Genomic DNA, 26578 nt, shown 5'->3' on the forward strand with positions numbered 1-26578 from the left:
TCCTTTTAATTTCCCTGACATAAACTCATCCTAAGGTCCCCTTTTGCTGGCAACACTTGAATAGATTTTATCCTGCCAAATACTATGCCAACTCATGTGCCAGGTACAGATCTAATGAGAATAAAAGTCTTCAGTATACCGATCTTATCTTGCATATTTGAAGAAAAACCTGTTTCTTCAGGATTTTGTGTGAAACTCTTTCTTCTAAATTGCCTAACCTGTTTTTGCTATGAGTGTCTCAAACTGCAAATATTACTCCCAAGAAGAAAATAATAACATATTTAATACATGACATGATTTCATGTTCTCTTTGTTCCATGGTACAGAGAAGACACTACTTCAAATTATCAACTCAAGAACAAATAAACAACTCAAACTTACAGCCTGCACATTACTAGAGTGTATTTCAGTGTTCAGAATAGAATTAGCAATCAGGCTCTGCTCTTCCTAAGCCATGATGTACAGGTTATCTCTTTATCTTTCCAGGTGCAGTTTACCAACCTTGTCAATTTGGAAGGTCTATTTATTTCACCAGAATTTTTTTGTCTTTTTATATTCCATTTTACTGTAGAGAGGCAAGAAAGACTTCTTTATTTTTGAGTGATGGAGGATTCAATCTCATTATTAAAACTACTACACATCCATGAGCCAAGTTATTTAGAAGAGCTTCTCCAGTCCAAATATTTTATGCATTTACAAATCTGCTGAGATTATAAAATCCAGGGATTGTAGAGATCAGAACGCTCAGTCGAACAGGGCTGAAGGTCTGCTGGAAGACAGCTGTCTGATGCCATTTGCAGCATTCCTTTTGCCAGTATACTGATCTTGACACATAAAGCCAACGCATATTTACGTTCAAATTTATCCAAATTCAGATCCTACAGTTTCTGCCTAAAAACCCACACATATAAAAGATAGATGAATAAAAGAGAAGCTGCTTAAAATAGCTTAAGGGTCAGTTCATTACAGATGGACTGCTGCTTCTCTGGGGGAAGTCTCCTCACACTTCCCACTGCTACAGTGTGGGATTCCTCCCATGGCAGTCAGTCCTCCAAAAACTGCTCCAGTGTGGGTCCTTGCCAGGTGGAGCCAGGGGGCAGCTCTTCACACACTGCCCCAAGGTGGGAGAGAGTGCACTGTCAGCAAGTTTGCTGACAATACTAAACTGGGGGGAGTGGTTGACACACCAGAAGGCTGTGCTGTCATTCAATGAGACCTGGACAAGCTGGAGAGTTGGACAGAGAGAAATCTAATGAAATTCAACAAGGGCAAGTGTTGAGTCTTACATCTGGGAAAGAATAACCCCCACATACCAGTACAGGCTGGGGAATGAACTCTTAGAGAGTAGTGTAGGGGAAAGGGACCTGGGGGTGCTGGTGGACAGCAGGATGAGCATGAGCCAGCAATGTGCCCTCGTGGCCAAGAAGGACAATGGCATCCTGGGGTGGATTAGAAGGGCTGTAGGCAGTAGGTCAAGAGAGGTTCTCTCCCCCTCTACTCTGCCCTCATGAGACCACATCTGGAGTATTGTGTCCAGTTCTGTCACCCTCAGTTCAAGAAGGACAGGGAGCTGCTGGAGAGAATTCAGTTCAGTGCAGGGTCACCAAGATGATGAAGGGAGTGGAACATCCCCCTTATGATGAAAAGCTGACAGAGCTGTAGCTCTTTAGCTTGGAGAAGAGGAGACCGAGGGGTGTTTACAAAGACGTAAAGAGTGGATGTCAGGAGGATTCAGCCAGGCTCTTCTCAGTGATATCCAATGATAGGACAAGGGGCAAACAGGTACAACCTGGAATATAAGACATTCCAAAGAAACACAGGAAATATTTCTTCCCTGTGAGGGTGAGGGAGCACTGGCACAGGCTGCCAAGATGGGTTGTGGAGACTCCTTCTCTGGAGACATTCAAAACCCACCTGGACAAGTTCCTTTGTGGTCTACTTGTAGATGGTGCTGCTCTGGCAGAGGAGTTGGACTGTCGAGGTCCCTTCCAGACCTTAAGATTGTGCGATTCTGTGATTCACCAGAGAACAGTCCTTCAGGTACCGACTGCTCCAGCCTGGGTCCCTCACAGGATCACAAGTCCTGACAGTAAACCCGCTCTGGTGTGGTCTCCTCTCTCCCCATGGGCTCCCAGGTCCTGCCAGGAACTTGCTCCAGGGTGAGCTTCCCACGGAATCACAGACTCTTTTGGGCATCCACCTGCTCCATTATGGGGTCTTCCATGGGCTGCAAGTGGGTCTCTGCTCCCTGGTGGCCTCCATGGACTGCAGGGGCACAGCTGCACCACAGGTCATAGAGGAATCCTACTTCCAGGGCCTAAGCACCTCGTCTCCCTCCTCCACTGACCTTGGTGTCTGTGGAGATGTTTTCACATTCTCACTCCCTATTGCTGCTGCAGTTTAGCAACTGCCCAGCAACTTCTTCCTATTCTCAAATACTTTATTCACAGAGGTGTTACCTCAGTCACTAATTGGCCAGGCCTGTGTCATCTGTGGGGTCCACCTTAGAACTGACTGGCACTGGCTCTGTCAGTACAGCGGAAGCTTCTGGCAGCTCTTTGTTTAAAGAAGCCACCCTTGTAGCCCCCCCTGCTACCAAAACCTGGCCTAGACAAAACTACTACAGATGGGTGGCTGTCATCCCTTGATTAACACAGTCAGCTGGGGCAGGAAACATTAAAATGCGTCAGAAAACCATTGATGTGTCTGATCAGAGAGAGACTCTGCTAGGAATGAAATACAATCACTTCATGCATGGAGTTTAGAAGGAATTTCTTAAAATATAACGTCCTCTGCAAGAAACTGTAAAAGGCCAATGACATATTTTAAAATTAAGAAAATAAGATTTTATGTGTATCTCATATAGATACATATACCAGAGAATTTAAAACCACATCACTTCAAAAACTATGTAAGTTACTGTCAGATCTTTCAGATTGTTCCAGAAGCAAGACTAACAGTAGCATTTATGACAAGAAGCAGCAGGAGCAGCAATGCCCAGGAAGAATTTCAAAAGCATGGGATTTTTTATTCCAAATCAGTGAGTAACACAAAAGTCAGTTTCAGTTCTGGAAAGAACAGAAGAAATGAAACCAGACTTGTGAATGTGTTTTTATAACATATCTTAAAATATTGAAGAATCTGGAAAGGATGCATTTGGTTTAGAAATACCCTCAGATAGTTACAGAGCTTTCCAGCAAAGACTAAAGAAAATTACAGTAATAAGCAGACACCCCATAAAGCAACTGAAACCTCCATTGTGATGGGTTCCCATCTGTGTTACTGAGAATTTTAATACTAAGAAGAGATGAAAATGACAAATCAAACAAGGAAAGTACTGTGTAGACACTTTCCCTTTATGTTAAGACTGAATGTTTAAAACTTTAATTGGATCAAAAATTCAAAGAGTCATGTTTTAATTTATTACTCAAGTCACCATGAAAAATGGGAAATCAGTTTGGCAAATAAAATATTTTAAAAATTAAGGCACTGCTATTTAGTTTAAAACACACTTTAAAGGCCAACTTTGGTTCAACTGAGACATAAATCCTAAAGCCACCCAGGAAGGATTAAAACAGAGACATGACAGCAGCTATTGTACACAATATGACTGATAACACACAGTTATCTACTCTGAATAAAAGCTAGAGAGACATGGGAGATCTACCAAGACTCTGAGTTGTGTTAGGAAGCACAGTTAGCTAAGCACTTCTCATTCCCTGAGTTGCAAGCTTGTGTCTCACATTTGCAGCCCCAAACTTAATTCCTTCACATGGCAAGATGTAAAATGCAACTGGTTGGCCTAACCTATGACCCTCCCTGAGCACAGTAGAGAGTCATATAATGATGTCATGAGCAAGACTTGGAGGCTGTGCAGCTGTCATATCGCTTGCATCAGTTAACACAGCCTGGTGCTCAAAGCAGGTTGCTGGAAGCAACATCCAGCCCACATCTCAGCCCTTCCCCCATGCATGTTGTCCTGTTGTCCCACACATACTCTCTCCTTCCCTGGTCCAATCCACTGGCACATGACCACACTATGCTGCCTGACATCAGGCTCCCTCTTAAGGCTGTCACAAGTATAACCATCAACACAAAAAGATAAAGTTGTCCAAAAAATATCACTGAGCGTTATTCTGATTAAGATAAAGACAGTATCAAAACAACAAGAAAGGATAAATAAGGTGATGCATTTCCCATGAGAGTGGTCTCTTTCAATAAGATATTGCACTTTAAAAGCAAGAATCGTGACTGGCACATGCCAGTGTTGATATAAATGGCAGCAGCACTATCAGCAAACTGTGAAGAACTAAAGTGTCAGAATGAGAAAGAAGAAGACAGAGCACTCCTTGGCATTGTCAAGTAGCTTGCCTGACATCCTTCTAATTGATATAAAAAATCCTGAAAGCCACAACCGGGATAGACAGGCCAACAAGGCTCAAAATAAATCACAAACAGGACCAGGAACACAATCAGCTTTAGGTTTTGACAGCCAAATCCAAATCAAAGAATGTAATGTTTTAAAATCCCTTCATCTAAAAGCAGTGCATTTTTCATCTTGCCAAGCTAAAGATCCATTTCACTCAGCGCAGAAGATTCCTTCCAATCTAAAAAAACATTAAATATTTGCTTTTGGAGATCTGCAGAGAAAACAAAGAGGGAGAGCTGCTCTGACAGGGTGAGGTTTCCTACATCACAACACAGTTAATTGTTAGATACTTTGGTGTGGGTTTAATTCCCCCTCTCTACCTGAGACGGTCCAAACCTAACCCCAAGTCTATGCTCTAACCATCACTGTCTTATACCATACATTACAGTCTTGATAAGTAAATACAAGTACTCCTTCACAGATTTGAAGAACAGAATTTCTGTTCACAAGCCTTGCACAGCTATGAAGATAAAAGCCTCCTCCTTGAACTTCTCTAGTCTGAGAAGAATTAATTTCAATTAACAGCCCAGTATTAACAGCAACTTACGAGAAACAATTAACTTTATTACAAACACATGGTTTATATTGCACTTAACCATTCACTACTGCAAGAATAAAAATGTGAGACATTCATCCTCAATGTGGCACACGTAATTTGCATGTTAGTCCTTAATATAGGATAAAAGACGAACTAAGTACTAAACCGCTGCAAAGATTTGTGGCATGAGTCTTCAACACAGAATACTCTGTTCAGACTGGTGGTAGGCACAGGGGAGTGCCCCACTCTGGTGAAAGCTGCAAGTTCAAATTCATTCAGGTACACGTTGGAAAGCAAATAGGAAAACCTAATATCTAAGACAGTGATGAAATGTAGCTCCCCCTTTTCCAACACTATAATTAGGTCCATTGATTTTCTGGCAATTTCTTACGTGCCTATTTAAAGATGGTCAAATAGAATCACAGAATCTCAAGGGCTGGAAGGGACTTCAAAAGATCATCTAGTCCAATCCCCCTGCCAGAGCAGGACCACCTAGAGTAGGTCACACAGGAATCCATCTGGGCAGCCTGTTCCAGTGCTCCCTCACCCGGAAGAAATTTTTCCTTCTGTTTCTTTGGAACCTCTTGTGTTCCAGCTTGTACCCATTGCCCCTTGTCCTATCATTGGACATCACTGAGAAGAGCCTGGCTCCATCCTCCTGACACTCACCCTTTTTGTATTTGTAAACATTAATGAGATCACCCTTCAGTCTCCTCTTCTCCAAGTTAAAGAGCCCCAGACCCCTCAGCCTTCCATCTTAAGGGAGATAGCTCCACTCCCCTAACCATCTATTCAAAATAGAAGAATTTAGCTAAAATGCAGCCTAGAGCGGTAACAAAATCCACTGGCCAAACTGGACTGGAAGTATGTTTCATTTGCATGAAAACATCAATAATACCATTAAATCTTGTTGCTCTTGAATTATAGAACAATAAATGATGAGATAAAAATGTAAAGATCTGAAAGACAGCAGAAAATTTGGTTTCATTCTTGCAAATTAAACAATAGGAGTTAAAGGAAGTTGGCCAGTCTGTATTTGTTTTGTGAAACATGAGACTACTTCTGACTCATAAGCACATACATTTGGTGATGTTTTATCTGCAATTTTTTGGTCATTTAATTGGATTCTTTCAAAGATACCTCAATAGTTCGCAATAATCACGAAACAGGCTGACTTGAAATGAGAAGAACTAGACAAGACTATGACTGTTTAAAATGTATCTGTTTCATATTATCCATACTAACATGGATATGAATTGATATGTGTCAAAATTATGACATGCAGCTTAATGGTAGGGTTTTCTAAGGCTTAGAAAAAGTAATTTTCTTTACTAGGAATACTCCTATAATACAAATAGGTCTTAAAGGGGGGAAAAAAAAAAGGAAAGAACAGTACTCTTACCTTTCCAGAGATTTCATTTAACACTAGTAACTAGATATAACTGTATATTTAAAATCCCAAGTCCTTCTCCCTATAAATTAAATCTAAACCAAACAATTTTTTTTAATTCTTGGGATTTACTAGTGGAGTTATCCTGATATAATAAATCTGTCTGCCACAAATCATACCCTGAGAAGACACTCCACATGTCACAACCTACGGTTTGAGAAGTCGCTGTGTGTTTTAATAGCTTCTTTATGTCAGAGGTGAAGAGCACAGTCCAAATTTTTTATCTTAAAGAGAAAGACAGTGAAACATTTCCCTATGAGACAAGCTATAAAAGAAACTGTTGCTTCAAGTGTTAGTAGGTAGTGAGGTTAATTCCACCATTAGCTCAACAACAGAACATTTGTACAAGGAGAACATCTAACATCCTCAGAGGATCTTAATTCCTATTAAATGATGACACGTTGCTTTCTTACAAGGTTTACTCCTTCCGAGTGAATCACATTTTTGGCGCCTTTGTTTCCAGCAGATGTGCCAATTAAGAGGCTTGTACTGTGAGAAGTAGCATAACCTTTCTATGCCAACTTTCAGTCTTTATGGATAAGCTCATTCAAATGCAGAAGGCAAGCACAGTAGTCAAAGCATTTTACACCCCAACAGCAATCAAAGTTTTCTGCATATCTTTGCCAATTGACTCTCAGCTATGTTTTCTTGAGCCAGATACATTCTGAGAACAACTTTACAGGCCAGACATGTATATAAGTATGAATAAGAACCTCTTGCTTCCCAATAAGACCTTGCTTCCACTTTCAGCAAAGGCGGGAGAAAAATGGCAAATGTTGATAGAAGAGGTAGATTAGTCCAGCAGTCTGATTTGTGCTGTGGTGCTGCAATGTCTATTTAGAAGGTCATAATGGATTTCTCAATTTAAGTATGTAGGAGGCAAGTATACTACTTATTTTTCAAAACAAGCAGGGTACTACTGATGTCAGTGTCATTTCCAAATAATTACTTTTCAGAAACTAGTCTTCTGCCCCTAATAAGGGAATTCCTGTTTTCTCTTATAATCCCTATGAAGTCCTATATTCACCAAAAAAAAAAAACCTTAAGCATGTCAATATCCTTTTATCCCCTTTATGAGAGAAAGTAAAAGGCCTCAAACTGAGATTCATGAAGGTCAGCACCTCCTGGCTAGGATGCAGCCTAAGTTAGCCACCAAGAAGATACAGAAAACGCCAGAGAGCACAAGTCCCATACTGAGATCAAGGTCAGCCCAGGCCAGAGGGAGACATTTCCTCTTGTGATGCAGCAAATAAACTCAAAAGCAAAAGTAAAGTCAGAAGCTTGTCCTTCTTTTAAAATGAAATAGAAGGTTGTGGCAGTAGCATTGTCTCTGCTCAAAATCCTGAAGACTTAAAACTGAGCTATAAAACTCCCATATAGATGAGACTCAGCAGACCAGACCAAGGGGGTGCAGGGTGAGGGGTAGAAGTTGCCATGCTCTGAATATATCTCCTAAATCAAGCCCTTCATGTGAAAATGGGGCTTTCCCAGGGAAGTACACCAGTCAAGTGAAGATTGGCATCTTCCATTCCAGTTACTGTTTTTATATCCAGCGCAGAATGTCCCGGTAGGATCTTCTTGGGACAGGCAGCTGTGAGATGTCCCTAGAAACGTGGACTTGAGCTTTTCAACAAATATATTATGCACACTTAACCTCAACATAGGGAACTTGAGTCATAAAGAGATGATGGTGAAAGAAGGGCTACCAGAAGGTAAGGTAAGCATCGTGAGCAACAATATTAATGTGCTGTAATGCGTGAAGTACATAAAATATGTATCTTTTCTGGAGAGAGATCTGTGAAGGGATATCTAAATCAATGTGCTGGGAAGACAAAGTGGCCCTGAATGAGAAATAGAAATCGTTTAATTACATCTCTGAAAGGAACTCAGCTCACTTTTTGTATCATTTGCCTGCAGTTTAAGATTACATGAAAAATACAAGCTAATCCTTCAGTTTCCATTTGCAGAAAGACTAGTAGTGTCAGGCAGTGAACAGCATGCAGTTCTCAATATTCACTCCTGGGGAAAATTCATCTCACAAGCCAAAAATCTAACTCTTGGTTAAGTAGCTGATGTTCTATACAGAGACCACTGCATATGTAACTTCAACCATCTCAAATTCCCCATTAGATCAGACATGCTGTTCTTGCTGCCCAGATCGAGGCTTTCATCTCAACAGCAGTCTTTGGCAAGTGATATTTTTACACAATTAACACTTTTAACTTTTTTCCTCTAGAGCTGGCATATTTTCTGAATAATAAAAAATGCAGGCAGGTCCAATAATACTTCAATCACATTAATACAGAATCTTCATTTTTATGCAGCTTGAATAAACGACTCCAGGTAAAACTCACAATTACCTTAATTCATTCAAGTCCTTTCTAAGAAGCACTGCATTTAAAAAGAAACTTATTCCTATCTATCCAGAAACAGAAGGTAAAATTACAAAGTTTATATGCAAAAGAAAACTTTTAAACAAGTGACTTGTCAAATCTGCTTTTCAGTTTTATTTTAGATCATGTTATTGCATAGTCTTACAGTTGCCAAACTGAATTAGTTTGCTATATATTCTTCAGTGTTTGTTCAACGTTTTTATGTTGGAAACTTCTGAATTTGTCCAAGTTCAAAACAAGACACATTCACAAGCAAAAGAAGTTGTTGAAAAAGTGCAAGGATGGAGGATATTTCAAAGGAATCTAGTCAACACTTTTTTTGTTGTTTTGGCAGCCTCTTAAAAGCCTCCATTTTCTAATCTTCCAGACATCAGCATTCAGATAAATGAACTGTTAAGGAATGTTACCAGACCTTTTACATGAAAATACAGCCAAATACAGGCAGCATGAGTAAACAGCTGGTATAAAGAGCACCATCTACTGACAGGCATTATTTTGACAGACCCAGACAGTTTTGCAAAGCACTGCATGAGGCTTCCAGATAATCTAGCTTTTAAGGAATTCAGCTTTCCTTTAGAGACCTGTAGTACTTTTCACATTTTCTTTCTTACCTGCTCTGTCTCTTCTATGCCATTTACGCTGTTCTCCTGCTCAAGGCTCACAAGACAGTCCACTCACTCCAAGACAGTCCACTCACTCCAAGACACAGCAGCAGAGTTCTAGCAGTCAGCAGAACATTCCTGTTTCTCTCATATTTCACTTTGACATTGAAGCTTCTCATGTGGAGCTGCTCACCCCTTGTACACAGGTATATATACCACCATTTTACAATTAACATTTTATTACCAGCTCTTTATGAGGACATACTTTTCAAATCTCCTTAGTCAACAAGGATTTTCCACCAAATACTTTAGAATTGTCCCTAGGTATGACAGAATTACCTTGTGATCACTGAAACCTTCAAGGTTTACTTCACAACACAAAATATCTTTCAAGGTTCTCATGGAAGAGATTACAGGGAGGTAGGTTTCTTCCTCACTTTTATTCTACTACTTTTTTTTTTTCTTTGAATACAGTACTGTGTGCCCAGGTAGCCAAGGCCAATGGCACCCTGGCTTGTATCAGAAAGACTATGACCAGCAGGACCAAGGAAGTTATTATGCCCCTGTACTCGGTGCTGCTGTTGCTGCACTTCAAATACTGTGTTCAGTTTTGAGCCCCTCACTAGAAGAACAAGGGACACTGAGGTGCTGCAGCATGTCCAGAGTCAGTCAACAAAGCTGGTGAGGGGTCTGGAGTGTAAGTCTGATGAGGAGCAGCTGAGGGTATTTACTCTGGAGATGAGGCTGAGAGGAGATATGATCACTCATCCTACAACTACCCGAAAGGAGGTTGTAGTCAGTCTCTTCTCCCAAGTAATGAATGACACAACAAGAAAAAACAGCCTCAAGTTGTGCCAAGGGAGGTTTAGATTGAAGATTAAGAAGATCTTCTTCACCAAAAGCATTGTTAAACACTGGAACAGTCTGCCCAGGGAGATGGTGGAGTCACCACCTCAGAAAGTATTTAAAAGACACATAGATGAGGTACTGAGGGATATGGTTTTGTAGTGGGCTTGGCAATGTTAGGTTAGTGTTTGGACCTGATGATCTGGAGAGAGTCCAGCACAGGGCCACCAAAATGATCAGGAGACTGGAGCATCTTTCTTGTGAGAAAAGGCTGTGGGATCTAAGACTGTTCAGCTTGGAGGAGACTGAGGGAGGACTTCATTAATACTTAAAAGTATTTAAAAGGTGTATGTCAAGAGGACAGGGCAACTTTTTTTTTCTTTAGTGTCTACAGTGACAGGACAAGGGGTAATGGAAAAAAACTGGAAGATAAAAAGTTCCACTTGAACTTAAGGAAAAAATATTGTTCAGGTGAGGGAGCCCTGGGACAGGCTGCCCAGGGAGAGTGTGGAGTCTCCTTCTCCAGAGGTTTTCAAAACCCACTTGGACACGTTCCTGTGTGACCTGATCTAGGTGGATCTACTTGAGCAGGGGGGTGGGCTAGATGGTTTTTAGAAGTCCCTTCCAACTCCCATCATGTTTGAAAGTACCTGTCCCCACTGCTGCAATTACTTACTGTGTAAGATTTGTGTGGCAACATCAGTAAAAGACAGATTATTTTTTAGGTATGTTTGGAGAGAATAAAGACAGTAAGTTAGAAAACTCTTCTAACAAACTGATCAAAATTCACAGGTCCTGAAATCTTAGAACCACTTGTGATAATCTTAAAAATGAAAAGTAAAAGAGAACTATTCATGTAGAGTTTTTGTGCTGCTTCACTAATTAAAACATAACAAATCTAAAGATCATCACTTATATTTTTATATTTCATGTAGGTTCCAAAGGTCAATGAACTGAATTTGCTGTTTTTATACAATAATCCTTCTCAAATCTATTCAGAACACTATTAAAGTAAAACAACCAACACAGGCTTTGCTAAGGGAGAGGTTGTAGTCAATCTGTTTATACAGGTAGCAGATTCATAGTTATTAATAAAATTAAGAGAGAAATTTTCTAATAGGTAAGAAAGTTTCAAGTTCTACCTTTTTTTACAGCCCTATTTGCTTGTGTCAGCATAAAAGTTTTATTCTTCTAGTGTATTTGCATGCAGCAGCAACAATTTTCTGTTTTTACCTCTTCCTCAAATCTGAAGTTTCTAAATATAGTGGCATATTCAGACTCATCCTAGAAATTATTCTTCCTTTGCACTATATTTCATCCTCTGCAATCAAATTCCTTTTTGCTGCACACATTCTACTACTTTGACTGATCTCCATCATCCACCTACTATCCCTGCAGCCTATGCCTTTCTCAGCTTTTTCTTTTGATCATTTGAGCTCAATCATATACCCCAGGCTATGAGATGGATAATTTCACTGCTCCCTATTGTTCATGTAATTATAGCACCGGATGCAGAGGGCTGCTACATTTCTCTGCACAAAATACATTTGCAATCTCTCATTTCACTGTAAGATCACCAAATTCTCATTTCTGACACATTAGGACAAACTGAAGCATTTGGTAAAGCTGGTGAAGTGGTGTAAAATCATAACAGAATTGGTTGTGAATGATACTCTTTTAGGTATCTCAGGTTCCTTCTCCTAATCTGATTTAAGCTTCTCCCAGTTCTATTTAGATAGCACTTCAACAGACTTCTGTTTCAGCAGCAAAAGTAGCAAAGCAATACTCTTCCTAACTACCGTCAACATGGCAAAGTGACTAAAATGAGCCAAATTAACAAGGAAACGGTGCTAGAGGAGGCAGTTCTCACTGGTTGCTCTTGACCAACTAGTACTCTATCACTAATAAGAGCCAGAGTGAGATAATTCAGGGGGATGATAAATTATCATCAACCCGTTGAAGTCAAAGAACTGAACAGTCGACTCAAAATTAGAGAAAGCAAGGCCTGAGGACAAACTTGCTGCAGGAAATACACCACTAAATGGGGTGCTCCATCATCTGTTCAGCTCGCTAGGAGGCACTTCCACTTTTACTCCATTCTGTCCCCTCCCTCTGCAATCTGGCTGAAGTCTTTGCAGGATGCCAAGGGGAAAAAAGGTTCCCAAATCCCAAATAAACAAATCAAACAAAAAACAAATCAAACAAAAACACAGCAGGGGACAGGAACAAAAACTCAGAACAAAAATCTAACCATTGGGTGAGGAGGATGGAAGAAAGAAGATGAAGAACATGTAGAAAAGAGTTAAAAAGATTATTTTATCAAGAGTGATTGAGTTTTGTTTGCCATCATTGTGTCATGTATAAAGGAACTAATTTAATTTTTAAGTTCAGCTTCATTTGTTAAGTTTATTTTGTATTTTTAGAATGACTTGCAATTTATATAAAAATATAATAGACCACAACAATAAGATGCACTCTGGTGTGGTTTTTCCCTCCCAAATGTCAGGCCTCTTAATGTAACCTGACTACACTCTACAGCATTCATTTTGGAATCAAAAGCTAAGTCAACTTCCTTTCCAATGATTCTTCTTTTTGGCTTTTATCAGCATTTTTGTGTCCTTTGGAACCTGGAAACTAGGGCAGGGGAGAAAAAGTCCACACAGGAAAAAAAAAAAGTAATATAGTGTTTTCCTGTCAGCTAAAGCCAGAAGGAGCAATATGTACTAATGGACACATACAACTACCTCAATTTCATCTGAATTTGAGAGTTTAATCAGATGCTGAAGACTTATCTGATCTGAGCATTTCATTTGTCACTGTTTTGGGGTTTTTTGCTCTCTTTCAAAAATACTGTTGAAAAATGAAACCCTTCAAATACTAAATTATTTCAACAGAGAGAACATGAAACAACTGCCATGGAAAACAAAGCTGATAACTATTCAGGCAAAAGGCTTTTCTGAAATAATCTGCTGCTAGTTACTATGGAGAATTAACTAGAGTTTGCAAACCATAAAGTAGCCTTACCTACAGAAAAGGAAAACAATAGTGATAGTTTAATAAGCATGAACCTTAACAAGTACTTCTGATTCTTCTACACTCAACAAGAAATGTTTCAGGAAAGCTCAGTACATGGAATAACACACTCAGTTTTCCTCATCAAGTTGAGAAATCACCATCTAATGCTGAAATGCTGACAATTAAGCTATTTGTTCTTTAGGACAAACCTGAAAAAAACCAAAATAATTCTGAGTCATAAAAAGAGAAGTCAGAGACACTCTTATATCTGAAGATGAACATGTGATTGTGATGGTCTTTATCTCCAGAAAAAGTTTTTCTATTTAGTCAGCAATATTATTGATTATTTTAAAATACTTCTTCAAAGCTATATACAAGCCTTATTTAGATAAAAGACTGTATTATCAATATAGGTGTGCTGAAGTTCAGTCACCTCTACCTTTTCATAATGAAAACACATTCACGAAATCCTTTGCAATCTAGAGCGTACTGCTAAGAGTGAAAGCAATCAGCCTTGAATGAAAGATGAATTAATAGCAGTTCTAAAACCATTAGATACAGACTGTATTGTCATGCTTTTGTTTAAAGCATGGAAAAAAGGCAAAAAAAATAATGGGTGTCTAGGTCAGAAAAGTCATCAGTAGTTGATGGATGTACTTACAGATACTAAAGAAAAAAGGAAAAAAGGCAGAACATAATACCCACTTAAAAGATTCTCTACGTTAAGGATAGAGAAAAGGCCTCAAGATATGCAGTAATTCTATCTTGTTCAGAGCTGAAGGTTTCCTATTTTTAGATATGCATGTCAGGGACACATTTAACTCTAGAAGTACAGCTTGGTGTATCATCACAATATTAATTCCTCGATATTGGTAAAATTAGAAATATTAATTCTACCAAGTACGTGATCTGGGGACAGCCCCAATCAGTAATAACGACCATCTCTGGGTGAGGAAGTAGGAGGTAAGGGAAGTGGAAGAATTGATGCTACAGACGTTAATGACTTAGCAGTTATGTGGCAACCTCCAGGTAGGCAGGAAATGCAATGTTTTATGTTGGAAGAAATGGTCAGTTTAACAGTTTCCTATAACACAAATCCATGTCCTTGCTCCCGTCCTCAACAGCCTAAGCTCCACACTCTAACTGATTCTACTGTTGCAGCTCTTGAGGTTGCAAGAACTATCACATAAAACCGAGAAGAGCACAGCTGCCTCCTTAAACCCCTTTTGAGCTTCTCCCACTGCACACTCCCAGTCAGACAGGTGGAAAGCCCTTCACAGATTCCACTGGTTATTCAGTCAGTCAGACACGGATGGGCTTTCATAGCACTGCACCACAGAGACCAGGACCTGCTTCTCCCATTTCAGGCAACAGTTTACTAAGTAAGATTGAATATCTCATCAGCCTTAACTGATTATAACTAACACTTTTGACTCAAGTGAACTCTGCTCTCCACAGTGAGGTAGATTAAAAGATACAGGCTCTGGGGCTGGAAAGATCAGTTTGGCAGATTAAGACTGAACTGGTGGGCAAACGATGGCTATGTGTTAGTCCATAGGGTCTCATGGGGCTGGCAGATGACAGCTTGTATACTTAGAGAATAAGAAAACTTCACACATTTGTATGAACAGAATGAGATACAGTTCACAAGCTAAAATAAGTAAATAGCCTAAAACCAGAAGGTAATCTCTTTTCTCTTCTTTAACTGTAGATTTGATGAAGGAATTTGATTCACATTCCCTAATCTTTTAAAGTGAAATTACTTGTGATGTTTGATGCCACTATCACCAACAGCATTTGTCTCTTCCAAGTGCCAAAGACTTCAGTTGCACATTAATGCTGACATCTCCCAAATTCAGAGAAATATACTTTTGTACTACTTCCTTCCTCCCTCTGCTCTCCCATTGCAAACTTAGAACACTTCATTTAGGTTTAAGAATCTGACATACTTGGATATCATCCTTAGTTTTGAACTAACCCTGCAAATGCCCAGAGTGGTTAATAACATTGTAAAAGCATCCCCTCAATACAACTAGAAGCATGGAAGTACTGGAAACAGAACACAGGCACTTAAAGTCATCCCCAGGCTGAATCACTGTATCAAAGTTTCTCTTAATGGCATCACAGTCAAGGAAACCTCATGCCACTTACAAATTAGTAAGTCAAAAAAGATTAAGAGGGGAAAAAGAAGAATTGTCTCTCATTAAACACGACATTCTTCCTACCTTTTCCCTGCCCCACTGATAATACACAGCATCATTGAAAATGTTAGGTTTAACATTTGAGAGTTGTCTCCCTGCTCCCTGCAGTGGCACATCATCCACACAGTAATCTGCAGCTGACTGTGGAACAGAGATAAAACAGAAGTACTTCTGACTGAAGCCCACATTCAGAAACACCTAAAAAGATCTAGCATCACTCAGAAATAGCTAAAAAGAACTAGTATTTGCAAAGTGTGAAATGAATGCATGCTGAAAAGCATCCTTAATTTCAAAGGTCATTATTGTTGGCAATTTTGCAGTGCCTAGAGGCCCCAAATGAGACCAGATGTCCCTCGGAGTCAAATACCATGCACACTCTAGTCCCCATTCACCAAATACTTCCAATCAAAATCAGAGGCATGACACAGACAAAGCACCAGTGGAGGCCTTCAACACCAACTGCCATTGCAGACAGCTAAAGACTCTGTCCCAAGGAGAGGAACAGAACAGGCAGCAAACGTGCTGCTGCTTTTGTTACTCTTGGGCAGTCAGACCAAGCTAGTATTTTCCCATTTTCAGGGACACACTGCAGCGCTTTTGGACAGAGAATTTTACATACAAACACATGCAAAAGACGCAGTTTTGGTAGCAAATTTATTCCAAATCTCAGTTTTCTGTTGAAACAACAGTTTTAATTGGTCCTCATTATCACCCTTCTTCTGTAGTTGGAAAAACTGGGTCACAGAGCAAGAACTTCCCTTCCAGTTAAAAGCAAGGGGCCAAGACCAATTAAAAGAAAGGAGGGAAAATGAAACACCCATACATTACAATAATTTCCTTTTAACCCAGAAGACAGGCTTTTTTTTTTCAGATTAAGCAGTATTTGCTTGTCAGAAGATCATCTTGAACATAGCTGTATACATAGGGCTACTCCATCCTACGTGCATTTCAAAGCATGACTTCCGAGCTAAATGCAGCTCCTGAAATACAAAGTCCTAACACAAGGTTTCACCTCCATCAAATGTTAACAACCATTTCAACATCAATTACAGAGGCAGGCTGGCTAGCTAGTAAGGCAGAAGACAGAACCAAGCTTGAGATCCAAATATCTAAACTCAAGTGTCAGTGCAGTCCCAAAATGTAGACAGTCAGCTGAGCTGTGCTCACTTCAGATGGAGTCAGATTCCTCTGTATGCTCCTCCTGACTAGATGTAACAGGAGTTTAGACACCTAACTTATACATAGGCATTTAATTTAAGTTGCCCTCAACAACAAGTTCAATTCCACCCATGGTTAACTGAGGGGAAGACTTCCCCAGGCCACCCTTTTCCAGGCTCTCCTAATGAAATCCCTTCCCTAACACACCTCTGTACTGACAGAAAGCTTGACAGGTTGATGACACAAGAAACGCCCTTCAGACATTATGGAGGCTATCACAGTCCCACACCCCTTTTGTGACTGTGACATATTTCACTCCCAGTGCTCAGCAATTATGTTACTTTTCAAAGTGGAAAAGAAAAAAGTCCCCACTTATAGAATGAAAGGTGGACTACTGCAATCACTAATCAGTTTTATCAGAAGTGTCCAGCAAACACATGTGGCAGATTAATGAAATTATTGTTACAAGTCAGATGAGAGGCATTATTTGCAGAACCTGCAGTGCCAGCAGTGAAGCATTAATCTGCTTTCCTATTTTAAATGCTAAATTGGTTCTACAATACATTTTGTAATCCCTCTAATCACAATGCTATTATTTTCTTTACTGGCTATTCTACACTTTTCCTTTCCCATCAAGGCAGCTGTGTCATTAAATATTGCTTTATTTTTGAAGCAACCTCTGTGAAGCCCTTAGAGTAGCTTCAAAGTGAAAGCAAAGGGTTTGGATGGCTTTGTGGAGCAGCTTCACAACAAGGCAAACAGCAGAACTGGCACTGTAAGTACACGTTGTATGGAATTGCTTTTTCCTCTAAAAGCTGCTCCATCTTTTTATCTATAATTCTTTTTCCCCAAAGAGAAGAAGTTCTTTTAAATAATGTGCCTGTGTCTACATGTGTCTATAGTATTAGACATCCCACTTATTTCTACAGTACTACCGTGGCTTTTTACTGCTTATGTTTGCTAATACATACAGAAATTGCTGCTTCTTTTCACACTAGTGTAATGGGAAAGAACACAATTTCACATTGATAGCTTTCAAAGGACAAGAGGAGCCAGATCAGACTACATTTCCCCTTCTTCTACTCCCTCAGCTGCCTTTTCATAAACATCTGCTCTTGCCAGCCCCATACAAGTTCTCCAGCTACTTCCTGCAGCAGAAACTACCCCTTTGCTGTGCCTTTGTATAGCTCCCAGCACACCACAGGGTCACAGGCTGCACCATTTCCCAAGGGCCAGCACCTTGCTGCTCTTCACTTGCCCACACTGTGTGCATGCAACTACTGAAAATGTTTCCATCGTTGATTTTTTTGGGTAAAAGTCCATCTGTAAAAAGCCTGACAAACAGGAATTTCTCTTCCTATTATCACCTGATGAAGTCATATAGAGAGAAGACTTGTACAGATAAGGATCCCTTTAAATAGTTTGGAAGGTCAATCAATAGTGGTCTTTGTGATAAACTTCATCTGTTTTCTGTGTACCCATGTAAAGAGTGAAATATTAGTCTGAGTTGCTTATATTGACTTCCTACAGGTAGAAATAAGTAATAGGAAAATGATCCCACCTTGTGATGAGGGGTGAGCAAAAGGGAAATGAATAATAGTCCTTTACAGATGCCCATCTTTCCCCTTCACTGTCCTGGGCAACAACCAACTCAGACAATATCTCCCACTTACACGTGGCTACTGTCAGAACAGATGGTATTTCAGAATCCCCAGGCACACAGTTAGGGTGAAAAGGATGAACACGAGAAGCTACATCTTTTATGCTGAATGCAGGAAACATCACTGCAAGAATGTGGGCCTTCATACTACAACAAGAATGGATGTTATAGCAATGGGGAAAAACATGATAACAGTAAAAATATATTTGGATCAGGCATTTGTCCCCTATGATAAGTCAGTTTACAGGACCCTAACAGAAAGCAGAATTTCTTGTTTTCCTGGCTTGTAACAATGTAAATTTTGACACAAGCAGCTACACTCTGCAGTACAGGTAGCACTACTCCAGCACTGCATTCATACCAGTAGAACTCCAGAGTGAGACATGAAACATCAGCCTCAGCTACTTGAAATGTACAGGGTCATTTCAAGCATGACAGTGCTCAGGATAGATGGTTTGTTCACTGTACAATTCTGAAACGTCAGACTTCAACCAGAGGTCACAGTCATCAGTGATATTGTGAGAGATGATGAGATACATACACATCAAATATTTCAGCTTTCACCAGAAAGCAAGACAATGCATACTCCTAATTATGTAAGACATGAAAGGAAAAGTCTATTGAAAATTAAGATAGAAGCAAGCACGCTAATTATTGTGTATTACTAATAATCACAAAATGAGACATTAGAAAAGCACATTGCCCTGAAGTGTAGTTATTTTAGCTGATATTAACATTTACCAAATATTTAATCCACTTCAAACTGTATGCTCAGATTCTGTAGCTATTTTTGCTAGTCAGAAAAACCCCCAATGCAGTAAGTGGTGTTTCATCACTACTGGAGTCAAGCAGCAAGGAGAGAAAACCAAGAATTTCTTAAAAATATTTTTTAAACCCTGAACAATCTCCCTCAGATCTATTTGCTTTTATTGGGGTGTTCTGATATGCACATTGATAATCTGTTAACTAGTTCTCTGCAAAAAGTCATGAAAGGCAGACTTTCTGTCAGTAAAGCAACATTTCACCATCCAGAATCTGCAATTCAAACATCCTCCCAACCCTGCCATACAAGTTTGAAGTAAAACTTTGAGGAGTGGAACGGCCCAGTTGGGGTTACGCTGAACCTTCACTTCCACAGGCAAAATCTTCAGTCAGTTCAATCTGGGTTCCTATGCACATATACTGTGGCTGTCACAAGTCTCACAAGTAAGGGATAGTTGGAAGATAAAGCAAAATGGTAAAACCTCATTGCCCCAGTTCAGTAGTTATTGCAAAAGGAAAAAAATGCAGCAAGGAGTGGGTCTTGGAATACAAAGCAGCCATGGCTGATGAACGTGCATGTTCCATCATACTCACTGTCAGGACCACTGCTTGGCAAATACCCTCTCTGGTATTCAATCCATTTTATAAGCCTGACTAAGAAAGGATCAAGACTGTGAAACCAAAGACACTGATTAAAACACACAGATAATTCTTCTAGAAAAGCTACTTTTTCTGTTTTCTCATTAGAGAACAGTACTAAGACTTTTCTTTTTAATAACTTGCAATTAGTCAGTTAATAATCCAAATTGGTCCTGGCCTGGGCACAGTAAACTGAGATAAATTCTCATTCTTTTGTTACTGGGTTCAGTCAGTCCTTCAGTGTTGTTCATCTTGAAAAAAATGTATTTTTAAGAAAGGAAACACAACCAAAAGAATTAATGAGTTGCTGTCTATATAGCACTTGTCAACAGAATACAAGATAAAAAAGCTTCTCACTTCTTTTACCAGTTTCTTTTCATGGTTTTCATGAATGTTTTAGAGGACTGTTAATTTGTCTCCAAGTCAGATAAAAAAATCTGCCATTGCTAACACAAGATAAAAGTCTAAATGTAGCAGTTGCCATTAAAAAGCCTTTGCCACTGCTGCCACCACATAATGAGACAAAGTGTGTCACCACATATGCACACTTTAGTTAGAAATTAAAACTCCCTGAATAAATAATCTTGTTCTAATAAGTGACAGACCAGATTTGGGTCTCGTGCTCACAACGAACGGGGCTTTATGAATGCAAGATGTGAAAAACCTTGACAAAAGTTAATACTTTTGTAATAAGTTAGGAAAGTCACCTTTTGTTAAACTCTATACTTAGAGAAGTACACAACCTCAAAAGTATAGTAAAACTTAGTATTTTTTTAACAGAATTCTTGTCTGTAACTCCAAATGTCTTCATTGTCTTTATCTAGAGATAACTACATTAAAACCAAACAAACCAGACAGAAGAGCCAGAAGTAGCATTTTAATTAAAAAGATAAGATTTCCATAAAACACAATAGAGGTTAGAATATGTTTAATAATATGGTTTTGAGTCTTTTTAAAACCCTCCTGCTTTCTCCAATTAAGTCTTCTGCTCTGTAAAAGCATCCACTCAACTGTCTAAATTTTTTAATACACCATGAATAATAAAAAAATCCATTACTAAGGAAGTGTGTGTATATTAAGATACATAAACACACACTTTAAAATAAATAAACAAAAAAAAGCTAAGTAATTTTACACTTCATATCATTTCCTTAATTTGTACTGTATCCTATACATTATCAGAGTCTCGCTGGATTATGTATATCAGTTAAGATATGATTAATCTTGGCTTCTTTTCTGAACTCAGTAAGATTTTTAACAAGGTGGTTCCTTCGGGAACCAGTTGAGGGAGACTAAGATCATTGTTCCATTTGCTGTTAAAATTCTACCTCAGTCAGCTTATAAAAATTAAGATTCCCTACTCACCAGGAACTTCTAAATGAGCAATCCTTCACTCACATTACACTTTCTGCTGTCTGCATCCCAAATACAGAAGCCAACACTTTCACTGCCCTATTTACATTAGTGTAGCTGCATAAAAAAGGAACTTCAAATCTATTTGTAGAGTTACTACTGTTCTGCAAGTCCATAGCTGAGGACAGAAGGACACACCTCATTAGAAAAGAGATTTTGTTTGTTTCTTTGGTCTGTAAAACTTTAAGAGTAACCAGGGGTTTAAAGTGCTGAAACTGGTCCCAGTGAAGTTGAATTAGAAAGCTGAAAGCAGAGAGGATGATCTATAAGGCATCTTAAACAGCATTTGCTACATAGCATTGCTTTGTGCAATATTTAACTCTCACTACTGTCAATGTGAGTTACATGTTAATATTAGTTGAACACACAGGATTGCAAAGAAATCTTTTTAAAAACAACTCAGCAATGAGGAAATAAAAAACAAATGGATCTGCCCACAATGTTCTATTTACAATACTTTCCTCTATTCCCACTCATCTTTCCACTGTACAGATATGATTGCATGGATGAAGTTTCATAATGATAGCTTCTATCAACTCTTAAAGCCACACAAGTTAAACTCAACTCTATATTCACATTTCAGGGGACAAAGCAGCAGGATTTTCAAATTTAAGGCAGAACAAGCCAGAAAGACAGGCCATCTCAGGCTGTAACATATGAATCCAGATGAAAAACATCAGTAACTTCATATAACATATAGAATCCAAAGTTGCTAACAAGGTGGCAATACACTCGGAAAAAACAGTCTACTTCATTAGCTTGAGTCTATTATGCCAAGCTTATTCCACCAAGCAAAACATTTGGTGGTTTGGTTTTAAATCTGAAGCATGCTCAACTTTCTAAATAAAGCTACTACAATCAGATGTAGGAAACCAATAGCTGATTTCACTACTTTGAGAGCACTATGCTTACCCTCTTCCCCAGCTATGTCCAGCAGGGATAGCCTTGGAAACAGTCTTCTCATCAATCCAACAAATACAGCTCAGACAATGGAAATGGGCTTCATTACATTAAATTTAATTACATTAAATTATCAACTACACATGAGCCCATTCTCAAGTGGAAACTCCATTGCATCATTCAGTTTCTTCGTGTCCAATCTTGTAAGATTTCCTCTGAGCCTAACGTATCTCTTGAGCTTTCAACACAGGGCAGAGTTTCAGCTGGTGATGCTGAAATACAGTCAGGGTTACCTTGCCTTTGTCTGCAAAAACGCTGGGTAAATGCATTATTAGCTGAACTTTGCCCATCCAGAAGTTGGTGGTCTTGTTACTAAATGGATGACTCAAACAAACCTGTTCTCAAGGGTTCAAGAGAAATCAGAAACATGTTTAATAATTGGCCACAATACAGACTGCAAGTAGCAGTGACTTTGATTAATGCCAGCTGTACTGGATGTAGTTCAGTGACTTAAGACAGAACAAAATTAGTTTAAGTTGTATTCATTTAGATATTTTAGATAAAAATCAGGATGGAGAACTCCCATCCAGCTTTTACTGTCAACACTACTGCTCATACTGTTAAATGTTATTTTTTAAAAGTTAAATACATCACTACTGTATGCATATTAAATTTATTCTACTGATGACAGTAGGAAATATTCTTACTTGTTCAGTCATTGAATTAACTGTTATTGCCTTTTTTGGACCTTTAAAAAGAAAAAAAAAAAAAAGAAACATTTTATATCCTTTGTTAACTACCAAAAGTGTCAGATTCAGTAAAAACTCAATTTTCCACTCTGTACATATCACCCATAAACCCCTGGTTTAGGCTTTTAAAGTTAAAAAAGACTGATAAAGGCTTTTAAAGAATCTCTCCCAACTTTTTCTTTGCTTCAACATTCTCTTATTTTTCATTCTAGTTAAAAAAAAAAAAAAAAACAAACTATGTAATATGACACATTATTGTCCTATATCCAAAGTATCTGGAGCGCACACGTCCACCTGCACTCGGTAGTCACATCTGCTGCATACAAACAAGAAACAACAGCTTATGAATGAGAACAGACACTTCATTTGTCTTTAGGAATTCACTTCTAAAGTACATTTATTCAGTGACACACCAGATACAGAACTACTGACCTGGTATTTTACATAAAATTAGTGAACCATTTATTAAATTCATAAACCCAGATAAACATATATATATTCATATATCCACAGAATCTCTTTCCTCCTTTACTTGCCCCAGAAAAAAAAAAATAAACAAGCAAACAAAAACCAACCATTAAAAATATTTCTATTCCCAGTCTGTTTGTTACCCAAGTAATTTTAAAAATGCTTCCACAGTGCCTGAGAGAGATTCTATTATTCTAATTACCTTCACCTTGAGAACAAAAAGACTGTGCTGCACTTCAGCAAGATCGCAACTGGCTTGAGAGCTGGGCAGAGAGGAACCTCCTGAGGTTCTAAAAGGACAAGTGCAGAGTCCTGCACCTGGGGAGAAACAATCCCATGCACCAGTACAGGCTGGGGATTGACCTGCTGGAGAGCAGCTCTGTGGAGAGAGACTTGGGACTTCTGGTGGACAGCAAACTAACCATGAGTCATCAATGTGCCCTTATGGCCAAGAAGGCCAATGGCATCCTCAGACGTATCAAGAATGTGGCCAGCCGGTCAAGGGAGGTTCTCCTTCCTCTCTACTCTGCCCCGGGGAGGCCTCATCTGGAGTCGTGTGTCCAGTTTTGGGCTCCTCAGCTCAATATTGATAGAAAATTATTGATAGAGAGTCCACTAGAAAGCCACCAAGATCATTAGGGGACTGGAACCTCTGTCCTATGAGGAAATGCTGAGAGATCTGGCGCTGTTTAGGCTGAAGGAGAGAAGACTGAAGGGGAACCTTTTCAACACTTGCAAATACCTAAAGAGCAGGCTTCAAGAGGATGTGGTCAGTCTTTTTTCTGTACTGCCCAGTGACAGGACAAGGGGTAACGGTCACAAGCTGGAACACAGGAAGTTCCACTTAAACACAAGGAAAAGCTTTTTTATTGTGAGGGTGAGGCAGCCCTGGCACAGGCTGCCCAGGGAGGGTGTGGAGTCTCCTTCTCCAGATACTCAAAATGAGCCTGAACACATTCCTGTGCAACCTGATCGAGGTGAACCTGCTTTAGCACGGGCGGTTGGACCAGACAAGCTCTTGAAGTTACTTCCAGCCCCCATCATTCTATGATTCTGGGAAAACAGTGCAATATCCAAGATGAGTTTAGGCTAAAACTCTAGGACAGTACTTTGATCCTCTAATATCCATTTCTTCAGACTGATACTTTTGCACTTTTCTATGTCTCTTAACAGAATAATAAATGCTTTTTAAACAATAGCCAGGACTTCAAGAAGCCTGGATTGTTTAAGACTCACCAAAAGAAATAAGAACCCAGTCCTACCTACCTTAGATATCTCTGGCTCCACTTGTCTCTTAGGTGTCTCTTTTGACTCAGGCCCTTTTGGAGTAGTAGTGTTCTTAACAGAGGGCGATTCAACTCCTTCACCTTCAAGCTGCAGACTAATACCTTCTGTGGAGACAGGGTGCTCAATACCTTTTGGATTCAGATTGCAATGGATAGCTGTGAAAAAAAAGATGTTAAAGAGAAAACACTCATTAAGAAAGCAGAATTCAATGTTACAAACTTTTATCACAAAGTAGTAAGAAGTGCCAGGTGGCAACCAGAGCTACTGCTGTATGTTGACATGGATTCAATGTGAGATATTTAAGAAAATGAGAAGCAATGTGGTGCTCTATAAGGCTATTTAGTGCAGGCTACTGTATTGAACTGTGCACTACTAGATCTACTACAATGTCCTGAGACCCTCAATTTACAGCTTTTACTAAGGTAGTACAATGTATCCCATGTATTCATCACACAGCCATATCTCCTTTTTTTTTTTCTTTTCTAGGGAAGCAAGTTAAAGTTTTTCTATTACATTTTCAATTACTACAACATTCCCGCTCCTAAACAATGTGGGATGAGTAAGCTGTGCACAGCAAGTCAGCAAGTCGGTCTCTGCACAGAGTAATGACTTACCCAGATGATTATCTCTCCCTCAGCACTTTGTACAACTGCAAATTACCACCCACACCATACTAACAAGCAAGAGGGATGTACTCTCTAGGAGCATATAATGAGGTGTGGACTAATGACAGCAGAATAAGAAAAGCAGCAGGAGGGAAAAAAATAAAACAAATGCCAACTACACCACAGAAATGCATTTAGAAGTATGGCAGTGGTTTAATCGTTCTCTGTCCAAAATTTCACAGTTTCAGCACTCACATTGAGAATAACCTTAACAACCTTCTTGGCGTGTGCAGTGATTTTAAAATGCATTATAATTAATGGTCCCAACTTCCCCTGTGTGCAAAAGAATTTGCTCAGATACTGCAGTGCAATGTTTGACAGATCTCAGTAGAAACCCAAAGCACAATGTAAAGCCAAAATAATAGCTGCCGTTTTACTCTTTCTTGGCTGAGAAGCAAAGGGTGGGGAGCAGGGGAAGGAATCAGAAGTGCCAGCTTCTACCAGCTATGGATCAGCCCTTGGAAGCCTTTAATGGGAAATGGCTTAAGCTGCTGGAGAAGGCAAAGGGTCCTGTGAGTCCATTGGAAAATCCATCCACCTTCAATCACAGAGTCTTAACTGACAACTTTGAGCCTAAATCACAGCATTTCCTTGGTGCAGAATTAAAGCAGAGGCCAAAAAGTTGCCCTTTCTCCTTGGGTTTTTGAAAACACGCTAATATCTGCAAAAGATTAGTGATGTGTCTAAGCACTACAATACCTACATCTGCAAGCTAGGAATGGAAACACTCCCTACCTTCAATTGAAAGGAACATTGGGAAGGATAATTCATTAACACCACTGAGCAATACAAAGCAGTAAAGAATGGCAAGATGTTTTATTACAAGCATTTCTTTTATAGAGAAGAATAGAAATGTCACTGCCCCATGGAAAACTAGTAAATGAAACTAAAAACAAGAAGGAAACTAGATTTCAGCCTCACTATGAACAGCCGTAGAGGTTAGTCCTGGACTTTTACAGATATGCAAAAGTGACAGAGATTCCTCTCCAAATAGTCTTAAAACAGAATGAGAAGAGGAGGAGGAGGAATCACTATATTATATTATGTTCTGAGTCGATACCTTCTTCTGGGGAGGCAAAGAGAAGTGGTGAATGATGCAGAGTCTTTTGTTTCTACTGTTTTTCCCAGCCACACCTCTGAATCAATCCAAAATATAAATATTTAAACCTTAATAATGTTAGCATGCCTTATCTATCCCTTCCTTGATTTTGCTTTTGTCATGGCTACGAGATTACAGTGGAACTGAACCTGAACCCAGCTGCTGCTTGATTTCTCCCTTGCTAGACCTCTTTCTGTGTCACCAAAAAAAATGCAAAATCCTTTTTATTTCTGCAGTGAAACAGGCTTCACCTGCTCTGGCTGTATAGCCATTATGGGGAGCTATCCAGAACCTCCCATGCTGT

At 39.3% G+C, this 26578-nt stretch overlaps 1 protein-coding gene across 2 annotated transcripts in view; it reads right to left on the bottom strand.

The window, feature by feature from the left end:
• Positions 1-26578, bottom strand: part of SAMD12 (sterile alpha motif domain containing 12) — a 179773-nt gene that overhangs the window by 137725 nt on the left and 15470 nt on the right. For both annotated transcript variants that reach the window (XM_061994669.1, XM_061994668.1), the window contains exon 2: positions 24490-24665. In XM_061994669.1, the coding sequence (XP_061850653.1) occupies positions 24490-24665 (176 nt within the window). The remainder of the gene's footprint in view (positions 1-24489; positions 24666-26578) is intronic.

The sequence above is a fragment of the Colius striatus genome, chromosome 4 (genome assembly GCF_028858725.1).
Source record: "Colius striatus isolate bColStr4 chromosome 4, bColStr4.1.hap1, whole genome shotgun sequence".
Lineage (NCBI taxonomy): Eukaryota > Metazoa > Chordata > Aves > Coliiformes > Coliidae > Colius > Colius striatus.